The sequence below is a fragment of the Tetrahymena thermophila genome, assembly GCF_000189635.1.
Source record: "Tetrahymena thermophila SB210 genomic scaffold scf_8254671, whole genome shotgun sequence".
Classification (NCBI taxonomy): domain Eukaryota; phylum Ciliophora; class Oligohymenophorea; order Hymenostomatida; family Tetrahymenidae; genus Tetrahymena; species Tetrahymena thermophila.
The window spans coordinates 91,102-107,719 of NW_002476438.1; the positions used below are offsets into that span (position 1 = coordinate 91,102).

The following is a 16,618-nucleotide window of genomic DNA, read 5'->3' on the forward strand; positions in this document are numbered from 1 at the left end:
TAATAATAATTATAATCTTTAATGAGTATTAGTTTAATGGAATAATTATTTCAGTTATAAGCTTATTATTTGTAGTTTATTTATTAATTTTAAAACCAATAGAGATAAAATTGTAATTAGTAGTTATCATTTTATCAGAGATCATATTGATAGTGCTTTTTATGATGTTTGAATTTATCTCTAATAAAAAATAACTTAATATAAATCCTTAGATAGCGACATACTTAGCCTTATGTAAATACAATTTTTTTAGATTTAATATTAATATTCTCATCTTAAAAATTTAGGTTTTGTTGCATCAACGATAATTCTTAGTATAATGTTTATTATAGCATTCGTTTTAAGTCTTTATTAATAATTGGATAATCATTTTAAAAATAAAAAAAATTAATAGATAAACAAATTAAATTAGTCACCAATTATGCAATAATTCTAAATTTTTAATTAATTTACTGATATTCAAAGTGTTTTGTCCTAATCTTTAGAAAATAATAAAATAAAATGGTCAAAATATCCTACTAAAAAAAGATGAAAGTTAATAAAATAATACATTTAATTGAAACTAAAAATTTAATAAAAATATCTATAAAAAATAATATTATAATAATAATTAAAATATGAATATAATAATTTATAATAAATTAAAAAAAAGTAATTTTTTGCTAATTTCAGATTTTTTTTTTGTAATAGAGAGATAAATAGAGATAGGTTACATCTATAACTATTTTTCTTTCTAATAGAAATTAATATAATATTAAATAAATTTATATAATAGTATTTTATATATTTTTATATAATTTGTATTTAGTTTTTTATAATTTAAATAAATTTTAATATAAGAGAGTTTTTTAAAAAATTTAATTTATTTCAAGATTAAAATAATAAATTTATAATTATATTCTGAGTAATTTAATTTGATTATTAATTTTTTTTTGTTAAAATTTTTATTAAATCTAAAATTCATAAATGAATGATAGATAGATCATATTTAATCATAAATTAAATAATTATTTTTAGTAATATACAGAGTAATTTTATTGAATAAGTTATGATTGAAGAATATTTTTGAAATTTTAAAAGACATAAGTTTATGATTAAAATTATATTTCGTAATTTAATTTAATTTTTTTCATTTACATCATTTGAATTTGATGATATTCAAATAGATGAAAATAGAAAATATATTGTGAAAAAAATTAATACTCCAACTAAGATTTTAAATTAGAAATTTAAATTTCATTGTAATACTTCTTAAATAATTAAATTATATTTATCTAATAAATATATTTTGGGATTTTTGTTAATAATCGAATAAGTTTTCTTTTCTAGGAATAATGATCTTTTAAATTTTGATTTCTATTATTCATATTAATTAATTAAGACTCATTTTATTCTGTGAGTAATGCTATTAAAAATGTAAGTAATATAAAGGAAAATTTGAGTATGATTGATTGAGTAAATCTTGCGTTTAAGATTTTATTTTATCTTCTACGAATTAAAAATAAATAACAAAAAATGAAGCATAAGAAGAAGGAAGATACTTTATCAAAAAAACTTGAATATTTAGAATTTAATTTAAAATTTATTTACTTTTTTCTAATATAGTAATTTATTTTTCTTTATTTTATTTATTTTTACCAACTCAAATGACTTTTTTAATTTAAGTGCTATCGTAACAAATTAATCAATTCTAATTAATTTAATGATATGTAAAAATTATTTAAAGAAAGCATATCAGCTTATAATTGTATACTTCAAAATATAAAATTAATAAAATTTTATTAACTATAACAAAAAAATATTTCATGTTTACATTTATTTTTAAATTAAGCAAAAATTATCCAATTATCTCTGACTAATATGAGCATATAAAAAAGTCTATTTTTTATATTTAAAACTATTAACAATTCCAAAACATAGAATAATTAGGCATAAATATATAGTCAAAGGTTTTTTAAACGATTTAGAATAAAAATAATATTGATTTAAATAGAATTTAAGCTATTTTTAAATATGTTTTGCACTAATTTTCAAAATCTTTAAAAAAATCATTTAATATAAATATTATTCTTTTAAAATAGTTATTTTAAAATAAAAAAGAAAAAATAATGTGAAATGGATTATCATTTCATATAATAATATTTAAATATGAAAAGATTGTAATTTCCATATATTTAGTAGTAAGCTATTCTTCTTAAAATTTTCTTTTATAGAAAAATTCTTTAATTAGTTTTTAACAAAGATTCTGATAAATAAATTTTATATATGTAAATCTGATGAATCTATTTCATTCTAAATTGGGAGTAATTTGTAATAGATTATTTGATTGTAACTTTTAAATCAAATTATTAATGAAAAAAAAATCAATATTAAAATGATAAAAATATTATATAAACATCTATTTTGAATTTTGGTTGATTGATAAATCAAAGAAGCAAGTTGTTACTTGCTAAATATTTTTATTATATTGATTAAGTCTTGTAAATAATTTTTTCTATCTAACAATAAATAACTAAATAATAGAAAATTTTGAATGGATTTTGGTAAAAACAAATCAAAAGTTTATTTCTAAGAATTGTTTATCATATTTCTTGGTATTGAAATGTAGATATCATAATAATAAAAAAAGAAATTTACAGTTGTTTGTAAGATTTTTAGACATACTTAATAAAATTTTAAAGTATGGTTATGATAAATTTTAAGTAGAAAATCATAATTAATTAATAAATACTTTCATATAATATTTTATTTATTTTTTTGGTTTGAAGATATCAAAGCGCTTTAACTGATGACAATATCTGTTTTCTAAAGAATTTTATATCTATTTTAATTGCTTTATATAATAACAAATATCTTTACTTAATATGAATTGACTATTCAATATCCTATTTTGAAAATATTTTGTTTACCTTACTTTAATCTCTTAGTTACCGAAAAAATAGTATTAAATAAATGTTTTACTAAAAAAGATAAGGAAGGTATCTTTTTAGTTTATTTATATAAAAAACGAAAACTTTTTACATTAATCTTGAGGAAGACATAAAATTCGTAATGTAGAGAGAGATGTAATTCAGCTAATTTTTATATTAATTCTAAAGAAAGATGATTAATTTAAGAAAAAGTAGGTGAATAGAAAGAGAATATTTTATTAAATAAAATTCAAAGCAAGTTAAAAAATATAGAGAGTTTTTAGTAGTGTTTATTTATCAAATTTCAAAATTAATATCTTTATTATATTAAATCTAATGTAAGCCTTAAATTATCAGATCAATTATTTATTTTTTTGGATATTCAATTTTTAAACTTACATGATAATTGTATTCACAAGTTAATAATTAAATCAATAGAGCATACAATTTTTTAATGATTTTTATGGTGAAAATTGTTTCTTTCTTTCTATCTATTTATAAATTTTAAAGAAAAGATCAAATCAACTTTGTAAAAAATTTTAATTCCTAACATCATTTTCAAAAATATAAATTTAAATCTTAAAAATCATATTTATTTTCTTATGAGCCAAACTAGAGTAAAAATTTCTTTTTAGTATTTGCCTGTTTTGATTTCTTCACTGTTCATAACTGTTCATAGATTAAAATTTGTACATTTCTCTAATTATTAGGTATTACTTAATGAAAATTAGCCAATCCTTCAAATTATTAATAGTGTTTCATTTAGCTTACAAATTAAAATATTGTAAGACAAATTAAAAATTAATAAAAGAATATTTATCAATTTATATTTCAATTTTATTGACATTAATAGATTCAAGGGGTTTTCAAAAACTATCAACGATTTAATGTAATCTTGAGTCTATTGCTCAACTTATAATATTCTTCTTGTTTATTTTAAAAGCATAAGTTAGTTACAAAAAGAGAAATTCATTCAAAAATGTAAAATTGTTCTCCTCTAACCCTTTAGATTAATATGTAAAAAAAATTGGATTTCTAATTAGTTATAAAATAATTTAATATTGATCATTAAAGTTTTATGGAGAGAATTCAATTTATCAACCAGCTTAAGACATAAAAAAAGAAAAAATCGGTGAATCAACAAAAGATAACAAAAGCTTAAATAATCTAATTATCATTATATTCAGATTATAATTAATTTTTTACACAATATCTAAAATTTAATTAACAAAAACAATGAAACCAAATATTCTATTGATTGCTTATACTATTTAGTTGTTCATTGTAAGAGCTATTGATGTTTTACCAATTGAAATATTATTTGATGTCCTCTTTATATAAGTAAATATAATTTTAAGAATATAATTATTTCTGCTGGCCCTTAGAATAAATTTTTTTAAATCTATCAGGAAACAAATTCTGTAATTTATCAAGCCTCAGACGATTTTAATTACAGATATAGTACCCTTGATACTTAAGGAATTATTACAGGCACTTATTCGTTAAATGGAATACAGGATATCCAGCAGAATACGAGATACTTTATCATAGATGTATTATTTTTTTAAATTTCAATCATAAATGAATTTTTAACACTTTAAAAAGAATTTACTTTACTTGCATTATTATTGGGGTGTAGAATATCATACTATTGATTTAAATAAAATGATAGCTGGTTAACAAGGGTATTTATAAACTATTTCATATCCGACAGCTGCTAAACCATGTGACTAACCTGTAATTTAAATCTAAAGAATAGTATAATAATATCTTTTTATAAATTTCTTATATTAAAAAATAATTTTATGAGCAATACATAAATTATATTTTATAAATTTTTTAAAAGGCAGGAGTTTACTTTTACTTGTGTTTTGATATATCAAATTAATTTATAATTTAAAGTTAAAGTTTTTAAGGCTTATTTAGTACTAAAAGCTTTTAAACATACAATTAGATTAGAAATGAAATCACTCATATAGTTTTAGATAATTAACTGTTTATGAATGGAAACACATATCAAATACTGATTTCATTTGTTAATTCTATAAACATAGTATTAGTCAATGTAATTTCAAATAAATTCATTTAAACTAAAAAATTAAAATTTTATTAATTGTAATTTTAATCATTAATTAATTCATATAAATTTTAATAATTTAAGCAAATTAATCTTTTATAAAATAATCAATAATTTTTTAGATGTAATATAACTTATATTTGATAGAAGATTACCTTACTTAAGTACAAACTACTAATTTAATATTTTAAGATATTAAATCAGTAAAACTAAATAATCCTAATCACATTGATTAACTTCTAATTTCTGATGTAATAAATTTTCAAAATGTAAATAATTAGCATTAATTAATTACTCCTAAAAATTTTATTTTTTTCTATTATTAAAATTTTAAATAGATCTCAATAATTACAGCATATGATTACTAAATAAAAGCTTTTAGATATTTTAATGTGTAAAATTTAACAGAATTATAATCAACAGGAGAGATTTTGCCTTTTGTTGATTACTAAACCTTTTTGTAACATGAGGTATTTAACAACTTTATAAAATAAATAAATATAATCAATTTATTTCATTTAAAAAAAACTAGAACATCATTTTAATTGGCACTTCTTAATACACTTTAACATATATCTCTTCATTAAACAAAGTTATCATAACTAAAAGTCCAAATACGTCTTAAAATTCATACACACTACGTTACTACCATATCATTTACTATGCTTTTTCATATGTATGAATTTCCTTTAAAACTAAAAATATTACTAAGTTTATTTACTTAATTTAGTCATTCACATATTAGGTTTACCAAGGATCTACTCAATACTTACTAAATATTAAATAGTTCCTTAATATTACATGCCCACCTTAATTTGTTCTAGATAGTTCAAAGACTAACTGCATTTGTAGACCTAACAGTATATTATAAAAGTAAAATTTCTTAAAGATTAAAAAATTTTCTAAATTCTGATTTCTATTTATTCATTGAAAATAAATTTAAATTAAAAAAATATTTTTAGCTAAAGTTGCCCATGCAATACATAATATATTGATATTAGTGGAGATTGCCTACCATGCCCGTTGTACTGCAACACATGTTCCTCTTAAATAACTTGCTCTCTTTGTCAAACAGGGTATTTACTTACTGTAAATGGTACTTGTGTTTCTACTTGCCCACTTAATTTTATCTAAGATTTAACTAAAACAAATTGCATTTGCCGCTTAAATAGTACTTTATTAAAGTAATTTTTTAAAATATAATTATAGCTTTCCCTAATTGATCATTAAAATTTTTTATCAATGTTTAGCTTTCAATGCCCATGCAATACAGGCTACATAGATGTAAATGATGGTTGCTAATAATGCCCATTAAATTGTGATGTATGTACAAGCTAAGCAGTTTGTTCTCAGTGCTCTTAAAATTATTATTTGACAGTATAAGGAACTTGTGTTGCTGCTTGTCCTTAGACATTTATATCTGATTCTACTTCAAAAATTTGTGTCTGTGGTCCAAATAGAACACTATAAAAGTAAAATTCTTTTAGAAAATATTTTATAAATTCTTATTTATCTTTTGCTATTGAAAATGAATTTAATTCTTTTTAAATACTTTTAGCTAAAGTTGCCCATGCAACACATAATATTTTGATTCCAATGGAAATTGCCTACCTTGCCCTTAGTACTGCAACACATGTTCCTCTTAAACAATTTGCTCTCTTTGTCAATCAGGGTTTTTACTTGCTATAGATGGTACTTGTGTTTCTACTTGCCCACTTACTTTTATCCAAGATTTAACTAAAACAAATTGCGTTTGCCGTTTAAATAGCACTTTATTAAAGTAATTTTTATAAAAATAATTAAAAGTTCCTTATTTGATCATTAAATTTTTTTCATCAATATTTAGCTTGCAATGCCCTTGCAATGCTGGTTACATAGATGTAAATGGCGAGTGTTAATCATGTCCATCAAATTGTGATGTATGTACAAGCTAATCAGTTTGTTCTCAGTGCTCTTAAAATTATTATTTGACAGTATAAGGAACTTGTGTTTCTGCTTGTCCTTAGACATTTATACCTGATTCTACTTCAAAAATTTGTGTTTGTGGCCCAAATAGAACACTACAAAAGTAAAATTACTTTTAGATTAAAAGATGTTCTCATTTCTGATTTATATTTTTTCTGAAAATGAATTTAATTCTTTTTAAATACTTTTAGCTAAAGTTGCCCATGCAACACATAATATTTTGATTCCAATGGAAATTGCCTACCTTGCCCTTAGTACTGCAACACATGTTCCTCTTAAACAATTTGCTCTCTTTGTCAAACAGGGTTTTTACTTGCTATAGATGGTACTTGTGTTTCTACTTGCCCACTTACTTTTATCCAAGATTTAACTAAAACAAATTGCGTTTGCCGTTTAAATAGCACTTTATTAAAGTAATTTTTATAAAAATAATTAAAAGTTCCTTATTTGATCATTAAATTTTTTTCATCAATATTTAGCTTGCAATGCCCTTGCAATGCTGGTTATATAGATGTAAATGGCGATTGTTAATCATGTCCATCAAATTGTGATGTATGTACAAGCTAATCAGTTTGTTCTCAGTGCTCTTAAAATTATTATTTGACAGTATAAGGAACTTGTGTTTCTGCTTGTCCTTAGACATTTATACCTGATTCTACTTCAAAAATTTGTGTTTGTGGCTCAAATAGAACACTATAAAAGTAAATAACTATAACTTCCTTATTTGATCATTAAAATTTTTTTATCAATACTAAGCTCTCAGTGCCCATGCAATACAGGTTATATAGATGTAAATAGTAATTGTTAATAATGTCCATAAAGTTGTGATGTATGTAGAAGCTAATCAGCTTGTTCTCAGTGCTCTTAAAATTATTATTTGACAGTATAAGGAACTTGTGTTTCTGTTTGTCCTTAGACATTTATACCTGATTCTACTTCAAAAATTTGTGTTTGCGACTCAAATAGAATACTATTAAAGTATAATTACTTTAAAATAAATATATTTTCTAAATTCTGATTTTTATCTTTTCTTATTGAAAATGAATTTAATTCTTTTTAAATACTTTTAGCTAAAGTTGCCCATGCAACACATAATATTTTGATTCCAATGGAAATTGCCTACATTGCCCATAGTACTGCAACACATGTACCTCTTAAACAATTTGTTCTGTTTGTCAAACAGGGTACTTACTTACTATAGATGGTACATGTGTTTCTACTTGTCCACTTAATTTTATCCAAGATTTAACTAAAACAAATTGTGTTTGCCGTTTAAATAGCACTTTATTAAAGTAATTTTTAGCAAAATTATTAAGTTCCCTATTTGATCATAAACATATTTTATCAATGTTTAGCTCTCAATGCCCATGCAATACAGGTTACATAGATTTAAATGGTGATTGTTAATCATGTCCATCAAATTGTGATGTATGTACAAGCTAAGCAGCTTGTTCTCAGTGTTCTTAAAATTATTATTTAACAGTATAATAAACTTGTGTTTCTTCTTGTCCTTAGACATTTATAACAGATTCTACTTCAAAAAAATGTGTTTGTGGTGCAAATAGAACACAAAAAAAGTAACTATTTTACAAATATTATTTTTATGATAAAAAAGTATTTAATTTTAAAATAAAGAATTTTGTTTTTTTTATTCTTTAAATAAAGTAATTTATGTCCATGCAATTCTTCATACGTAGATATTAATGGTGTCTGTTAACCTTGTTCTTCTAATTGCATATAATGCACTTCATAAACATAATGCACAGTTTGCTAATAGAATTTTTACTTAACAACTGATATGACTTGTGTAGCAACATGCCCATTAACATTTGTAGTAAATGCAAATCAAACCTAATGTATATGTGACATAAATAGAACATTAACAAAGTATTAAAAAATAATTAAATTCATAAATGTTAAAATAATATTTTTAATATTAATTAAAAAGCAATAAATGCCCTTGTAGTAGTGGTTTTATAGAAATTAATAATATTTGTAAATAATGTCCACAAAATTGTAATATTTGCTCATCACAAAAAACTTGTACGGTTTGTTAGGCAGGATATTATTTAACAGTGGATGATTTTTGTATCTAAACTTGTCCATTAACATTTGTTGGAGATTCTACTAAAACTAAATGCGTTTGTGATATAAATAGAACTTTAACAAAGTAAAATAATAGAAAATTATATAAAAAATAAAAATATTTAATTGATATAACTAGTAACTTGTGCCTCTGTAATGCAACATTCATTGAAGTTGGAGGTATATGTTAACCATGTCCGTAAAATTGTAAAAAATGCTCATCTTAAACTACTTGCTAAGTTTGCCAAGATGGATTTTATTAGACTGTAAATTAGACTTGTGTTTCCTAATGTCCTAATAGTTTTATTGTTGATGTTAAATAAAATAAATGTATCTGTGCAATTTATTAATCGCTATATAAGTAATTCAATTCATATCTTAATTTAAAATAGGGATTTAATTTTCTAAAAATCTATTTGAGTAAAATTTTTTTTAATTTTAAATCTTGGTATTTAATTAAAGAATTTTAAAAAACTCCATGTTCTTTCATCCCTCCCTCTTAATCTTATCTAATATTATATAATTAAAATATGAAAATAATTTTATATTTTATGAAAATAGCAACTAATGTATTACATGCTAAGATGGATGCATTAAATGTACTAGCCCATCTGATTGTTAGTAATACTCTAATTGTGGTTAATAATTTAAATATGATTTCTCATCATAAACATGCGTGAAATGTTTATGGGATGTTTAAGCAAGAAAATGTGTAGATACTTGCACAAATAAATAACTTTATGATCCATAAAAATTACTTTGCTAATAATGCTATTATTATGATGGAATATGCTAAAGCTCATGTCCTATTGGTTTTTACTCTGACAATACTTTTTAATGTTAATAGTGTAACTCATAATGTAAATCATGTAAAGGGCCTAATAGTAATTAATGTACTAGATGTAACTTTCCACTTTATTTATAGGATGACAACACTTGTTCTGTATGCTTATTAGGATAATTCTTAGATTAACAATAAAATATTTGTAAAATGTGTAATATTAGATGCTTATCCTGTTTTGGACCGAATTCAAACAACTGTTTATCTTGCGTATAACATAAAATTCTATCAAAAGACAATAATGAATGCTTAACTTAATCTTAAATTTAAAGTTAAGTTGAAAATGAATTAAAGATAAAATATTCTAATTGTAAGTTTTAAATTTTATTATCATAAAAAATTATTTACTTAATTTTAATTTATAGGTGACCAAACAAGCTTTGATTGCTCTTCTCTTTTTGCTCTATAAGAACTTATTTAAAAAGTTTCTTCAGGAGTGTTTATAGCTACCATTATCTCCCTCTTTTTATTTTTAATTTTTTCTAGTTCAAATGGACTATTAGGCTGGTACTGTATTTAGATATTTTAGCTGATAGGAAATTTAACTTTAAATAAAAATATGAATATATTTTGGTTAAATATAGGATTTTTAAAGAATTTACTTGCATATAATTTCTTGAATTTGGTTACTAAAAATCCATTTTAAAATGTTAGTGATATTTAAATAGATTTTAACTTATTTTAAATTGGCATATAAATTTAAGATTTCTACAAAAATATAATACAAAATTGTTTTTATCATTTGATAGGATTAGCTTTAATCCTTTTTTTAATGTTGAAAACTTATTTTTTGAAAAACCAATCTGGAATATTTAAGAGACTAAGCGAATATATGATATTTAATGGGCTTATTAGATATTTTATGATCATCTCTAATTTTATATTCTTTTGTATCTTTAATTCAATAGAATAAGAAAATTATCTAGAAAATGGAAATATTTATGTAATAGGTGCTTTTGGCTTAATATATTTATCTCTTTATACCTTTATCGTAATTTCTATTCTGATAGGCAATTAAAATCTTAGCTAATCAATCTATGTTACATAATTAAATATAATTTAATATAAAAGAGTTCACTAATTATTTTGGTGCTTTTTTGAGGCTAGAAAAATAGCTTGTATAATAATAATTGTATTATTTAAAGAGTATTAGTTTAATGGAATAATTATTTCAGTAATAAGCCTACTATTCGTAGTTTATTTATTAATTTTAAAACCGATAGAGATAAAATTGTAATTAGTAGTTATCATTTTATCAGAGATCATATTGATAGCGCTTTTTATGATGTTTGAATTTATCTCTAATAAAAAATAACTTAATATAAATCCTTAAATAGCCACATATTTAGCCTTATGTAAATACAATTTTTTTAGATTTAATATTAATATTCTCATCTTAAAAATTTAGGTTTTGTTGCATCAACGATAATTCTTAGCATAATGTTTATTATAGCATTTGTTTTAAGTCTTTATTAATAATTGGATAATCATTTTAAAAATAAAAAAAATTAATAGATAAAAAAATTAAATTAGCCACCAATTATGCAATAATTCTAAATTTTTAATTCTTTTACTGATATTCAAAGTGTTTTGTCCTAATCTTTAGAAAATAATAAAATAAAATGGTCAAAATATCCTACTAAAAAAAGATGAAAGTTAATAAAATAATATATTTAATTGAAACTAAAAATTTAACAAAAATATAATTTATCTTATCTTATAAACAAAAAATAATATTTAAATAATAATTAAAATATGAATATAATTTATAATAAATTTAAAAAAAGTAATATAATTAAAAAATAGTAATTGATTGGCCAAACAAATTATATATTTATTAATATTTGTAATGAAAGTTATTTTCTTAAACAATTTCTTTTTATTATTAATTTTTAAATATTCAAGACCCCCTTTATCCATGTATTTTTTGTAAATTTTAATATTAAAATTTAAATCAACTAGTTTTTCAATCTTTTTTCTTTTAGATGTAATGCAATGTTGATTAAAAGTAATTTAATATTTTATTTATGAATAATATTTAAAAGAAATGGATAACTTAATATCGCTCATTCTATTCTTAATCTTTTAATGTTTGATAACAAAAGTACATTTTTAAAGCATTCTTTTCCAACAAAAACATATAACACTAGAATGAGAGAAAAAGATAGATTATAAACCAAATCATTATTAAAAAATTCATTCATAGGCAGTTATATCTTTAAATGGTAAAAGTGAAATTTATTTATTTAGTGAAAACTTAGATGGTCACCTGTATAGATATATCTTAAAGTAAAATCTTTTTCCATTTGCTCTAAATAACTTTAAAAAAAACCTAATTTATACTCCTAAAAGAATCCCAAATATATGGCAAAAGAGAATATAGATTTGTTCAATTAAAAAAAAATCAATAGGGTTTATGATTGGCCTGCTAATTCACCAATCATAATCCTATTGAAATGTTTGGAATTTAATTAAAAAATATATATCTAAAATTTTACCAAACAATATTTAAGAAATCCAAAGATTAATTTAAAAAGAGTGGATTTATCTATCTTAATAAACTATCCAAAACTTGATTAATAGTTGGGAAGATAGATTAAATAGGTAATAAGATATTGTATATATTATTTGAATATATTTATCTGTATGTACTCTACTTAATTTTTTTGTATGTATGATAAAAATACCATTTCTCTTTGAGTAATTTAACAACTATTTTATATTTTTTAGTTTAAATTTATATATTGAACTATTTTTAGATAATGTAATTAATTAATTATCAAAATGCTTTAAATTTATTGATTGATAGTTATTAAAAGTTTTTCTTTAATAATTTAAATACTTGCCTATAGATTTGTGAAAATAGGCATATAAATTTAAGATTTCTACAAAAATATTGTACAAAATTGCTATTATTAATTGATAGGATTAGCTTTTATCCTTTTATTAACTATAAAAGCTTATTCTTTGTAAAACCATTTTGAAATACTTAAGAGAGTAAACAAATATTTAATATTTAATGGACTTATTAGATATTTAATGATTATCTCTAATTTTTTAATCCTTTGTATCTTCAATTCAATTTAATAAAAAAATAATTTAGAAAAGGAAAATATTTATGTAATAGGTATTTTTGACTTAATCTATTTATCTCTTTACACCTTTCTAGTAGTTTTTATTATAATAGGCAGTAAAAACATAAGCTAATTAATAATTGTTACATAATTAAATATACTTTAGGATAAAAGAATTCACTAATTCTTTTGGTGCTTTTTTGAAGCTAGGAAAATAGCTTGTATAATAATAATTGTATTCTTTAATGAATATTAATTTAATGGAATAATTATTTCAGTAATAAGCTTAATATTTGTAGTTTATTTATTAATTTCAAAACCAATAGAGATAAAATCGTAATTAATAGTCATCATATTATCAGAGATCATACTAATATCACTTTTATAATATTTTAATTTATATCTAATAGAGAATAGCTCAGTATAAATCCATAGATAGCCACATATTTAGCATTATGTAAATACAATTTTTTTAGATTTATATTTTAATTCTTTTTCAAAAATTTAGGTTTTGTTGCATTAACTATAACTCTTAGCATAATATTCAATATATTATTCTGCTTAAGTCTTTATTAATAATTGAATAGTTATTTTAAAAATAAAAAAGAAGAATAGATAAAAAAATAAAATTAGCAGTAAATAATAGAATAACTCGAAATTTTTAATTCTATTAGTGATATTTAAAATGTATTGTCCATCTCTTTAAAAAACAATAAAATAAAATGGTAAAAATATCCTGCTAAAAAAAGATGAAAGTGAATAAAATAAATAATACATTTATTTGAAACCAAATATGTAATAAAAATATAATTTATCTAAAAAACAAAAATTTATATTTAGAAAATAATAAAACATAATAATTTATTGATTATATAGCTGTTACTGAATTTGAAATAGCACCTACCATTAATGATATCATGATTTGTGATATTTCAAATTATTATTATATTAATTATGAATATTTTTTGTTTTAAATCTTAATTATTTTCTTTATATTTGATTTTAAATGACCTAAATTAATCAAAATACATCATCTATATAAAATATAAAAAATGCAATTCTTTTTTAAGTTTTTGACCCAAACCAAAAAAGTTTATAACAAATAATGATATTTTATTAATGGTAAGAATTGTAGAACTTACTAGTAAGATTATTTGATAATATCTGATTCCAAAATGTACTTGAAGCCAAAAGAATATGAGGAAATATATTAGTAAAATAATTAATTTAAAAATTTTGTCAAATATCTATGGGATACTGATAAAAAGATATGCAAAAAAGATTGCTATTCTAAATAGCATAAGGAAACTACGAAATTAATATGAGTAAAGTGGATAATTATTATAAGGAAATTGTGTGGTTAATTGTCTGCTCAAATAATATAATGATTAAGACATTTAAAAATACCCTCCTCTTAGTAATAAAAAGGAAAATCTGAGGATGATTGTATATCTTGTGTTGAAGATTTTATGTTATCTTCTAGAAATTAAAAATTTATAGCAAAAAATAAAGCATCAGATGAAGATATTTTATCTAAAAAACTTGAATACATAATGTAATTTAAAAAATTTAATTACACTTTTCAGATATTGTAACCTATTTCTCATTATTTTATTTTATTTATTTTTACCAATTAATTGAACTTTTTTAATTTAAAGCCTTATGTTATAACAAATTAACCAATGCTGATTATCAAATTAGCTTTAATTTATTAATAGTTTTTTTGAAATAAAAAAGTTAAGACTATTCAAGTTTTGATTGCCAAATTCAGTAAAGCTTCTTAGACTTATTTTAAAGTCTACACTAACTACATTATGCTTTTTGCATTTTTATCATTTTCAGCACATTTTTTTCTGGTTTTGGTTTCTAATATTAGGCAAAAAATATTTTTCTTTATTTAAGTAGAATAAATAGAGGGTAATTTTAATATTGACAAAAGATTAAACTTACTTAATTTATATTTAGTATTAAATAATAACATTTAATAAGTTCTTAAATTGAAAGTAATTTGTATAAAATTATTTGATTTTAACTTTTGAAAAAATATTAAATGAAAAAAAATTTATATGAAATTCTATTGTTTGTAATTATTTAACAGCAATTTTGAATTTTAGTTGATAAATAACTCAAAGAAACATCTTGTTACTTTTAATTTATTGATTAAGTCCTGCGAATAATTTTTATATCAATAAATAATTATAAATTTCTAGAATTTCCTTTAAGATCTGTAAGATGTGCTTAATAAAATTTGATTACATTGATTAAGATTAATTTCAAGTAGAAAATTATAATTTGAAATAAATTAATTTATTCAAACTTCTTAAAAAAATTATTAATGAAAAAAATTTGATATTAAAAACATTTAAACAAACAAACATTATATAGTATAAATCTCAAAATTAAAACATTTTTGAAGAATAAAAATTTTAATAAGTTTTCTTAAAAAAAATAGAAAATTTAATTTTAAATGATTAAAATTTTTATTTTGTATTAAATTAGTTATGGTATATTCAATATATAATTTAAATGTTAATCTCTTTTTTCAAAGCATTTTTAATAAAAGAAATAAATAATTAAGAAAAATAAATACTTTCAAATGAATGTTTAGTCTCATTTTTAATACTCATTTCAATTAATAGAAAGTATTTGCATTATTAATTTATTATTAATGTAAAACTTTTTGTAAAAATATAATAGTCTATTTGAAAAAAAATATTTCACATCAAATTTTAAGTTTAAAAAATTATTTATTTAAATAATTCTATCATGATAATTTAAAAGCTAAAAAAATAATCTAAAAAATTGAGCAATAAAATTATAAAGAAAATTTGAGACTGTCAAACTTAATCAGATGATAGAAGGAAATTATTTTATTATAAAAAATACAAAGCAAGTTAAAATTTATTAGTGCATTTCTAATAGATTTGTAAAGAAATTTCAAATTGAATATCTTTATATAGATACAGTTCTAATAGATTGATTGATAATCAAATTTCAAAATGAATATCTTTATTGTGTTTACATTAATTTTAATATAAATTATCAAATCTAGTGTTTTTTAGGAATTAAATTAATAATCTATAAATTAATTGTATCCACAAATGAACAAATTAGATTTATCATACATAAAAGTTTTTTTGTTTTTAACTGTGTAATTGCTTCCTTTTAGAAATTTATAAGTTTTGAAGAAAAGATTAAATCATCTTTCCAAATAATTTAAGTTCATATCATAATATTCTTGTTTGTTTTTTAAAAATATATGTTTTCTCTAAAAATTATAAAAATTTTTACATTTTAAAAGCCAAAACTAGATTAGAATTTTTGTTTTTGGTATAGTTGTTTTGATTTCTTCACCATTCATAGATTAAAATTTTTATCTAACTCTATTAATTATTTACTTAATAAAAATTAATCGATCATTAAAATTATTCATAGTGCTTCATATGGCTTACTAATTCAAAGATTGTAACATCAAATATAAAAGAATATATTTTAATTTATATTTCAATAATATCGACATTAATAGATTCAAGTTATTTTCAAAAACTATCAAAGGATTTAATATAATTTACGTCACTCAGCTTAAGTAGGTTAAAATAATAAAAATTCATTCAAAAATGCTGAATTTTAAAAAATAAAAAAAAAGGGAATAAATAATCAGGTGGAT

General features: G+C 20.5%; 4 protein-coding genes across 4 annotated transcripts in view; all 4 read left to right on the forward strand. All coding sequences in view use genetic code 6, as the record gives it.

Annotated features, from left to right (window-relative positions):
- Positions 1-25, forward strand: part of TTHERM_000423420 (transmembrane protein, putative) — a gene marked incomplete at both ends in the record, with an annotated part of 647 nt that extends 622 nt beyond the window's left edge. Inside the window, one exon of the mRNA XM_012797041.1 lies at positions 1-25. This exon is cut by the window's left edge and continues 109 nt beyond it. Coding sequence (XP_012652495.1) covers positions 1-25 — 25 coding nt within the window.
- Positions 26-4,145: 4,120 nt separating this feature from the next.
- TTHERM_00424410 (hypothetical protein) lies at positions 4,146-9,456 on the forward strand (the record flags this gene model as incomplete). The annotated part of the gene is made up of 21 exons (XM_001013718.2): positions 4,146-4,250; positions 4,319-4,462; positions 4,515-4,646; positions 4,864-4,974; positions 5,109-5,237; positions 5,325-5,456; positions 5,519-5,662; positions 5,732-5,859; positions 5,949-6,170; positions 6,237-6,458; positions 6,545-6,766; positions 6,833-7,054; positions 7,143-7,364; positions 7,431-7,652; positions 7,708-7,929; positions 8,022-8,243; positions 8,307-8,528; positions 8,617-8,838; positions 8,900-9,121; positions 9,176-9,235; positions 9,429-9,456. 21 exons carry the CDS (start codon positions 4,146-4,148, stop codon positions 9,454-9,456), a joined length of 3,555 nt encoding a protein of 1,184 aa, XP_001013718.2.
- Positions 9,457-9,728: 272 nt separating this feature from the next.
- Positions 9,729-10,410, forward strand: TTHERM_000424419 (transmembrane protein, putative; the record flags this gene model as incomplete). The annotated part of the gene is made up of 2 exons (XM_012797042.1): positions 9,729-10,187; positions 10,243-10,410. The coding sequence occupies 2 exons, from the start codon at positions 9,729-9,731 to the stop codon at positions 10,408-10,410; spliced, it is 627 nt and encodes a 208-aa protein (XP_012652496.1).
- Positions 10,411-14,221: 3,811 nt separating this feature from the next.
- On the forward strand, positions 14,222-14,389 carry TTHERM_00424420 (hypothetical protein; the record flags this gene model as incomplete). Its single annotated transcript, XM_001013719.1, has 1 exon — positions 14,222-14,389. One exon carries the CDS (start codon positions 14,222-14,224, stop codon positions 14,387-14,389), a length of 168 nt encoding a protein of 55 aa, XP_001013719.1.
- Positions 14,390-16,618: the final 2,229 nt, after the last annotated feature.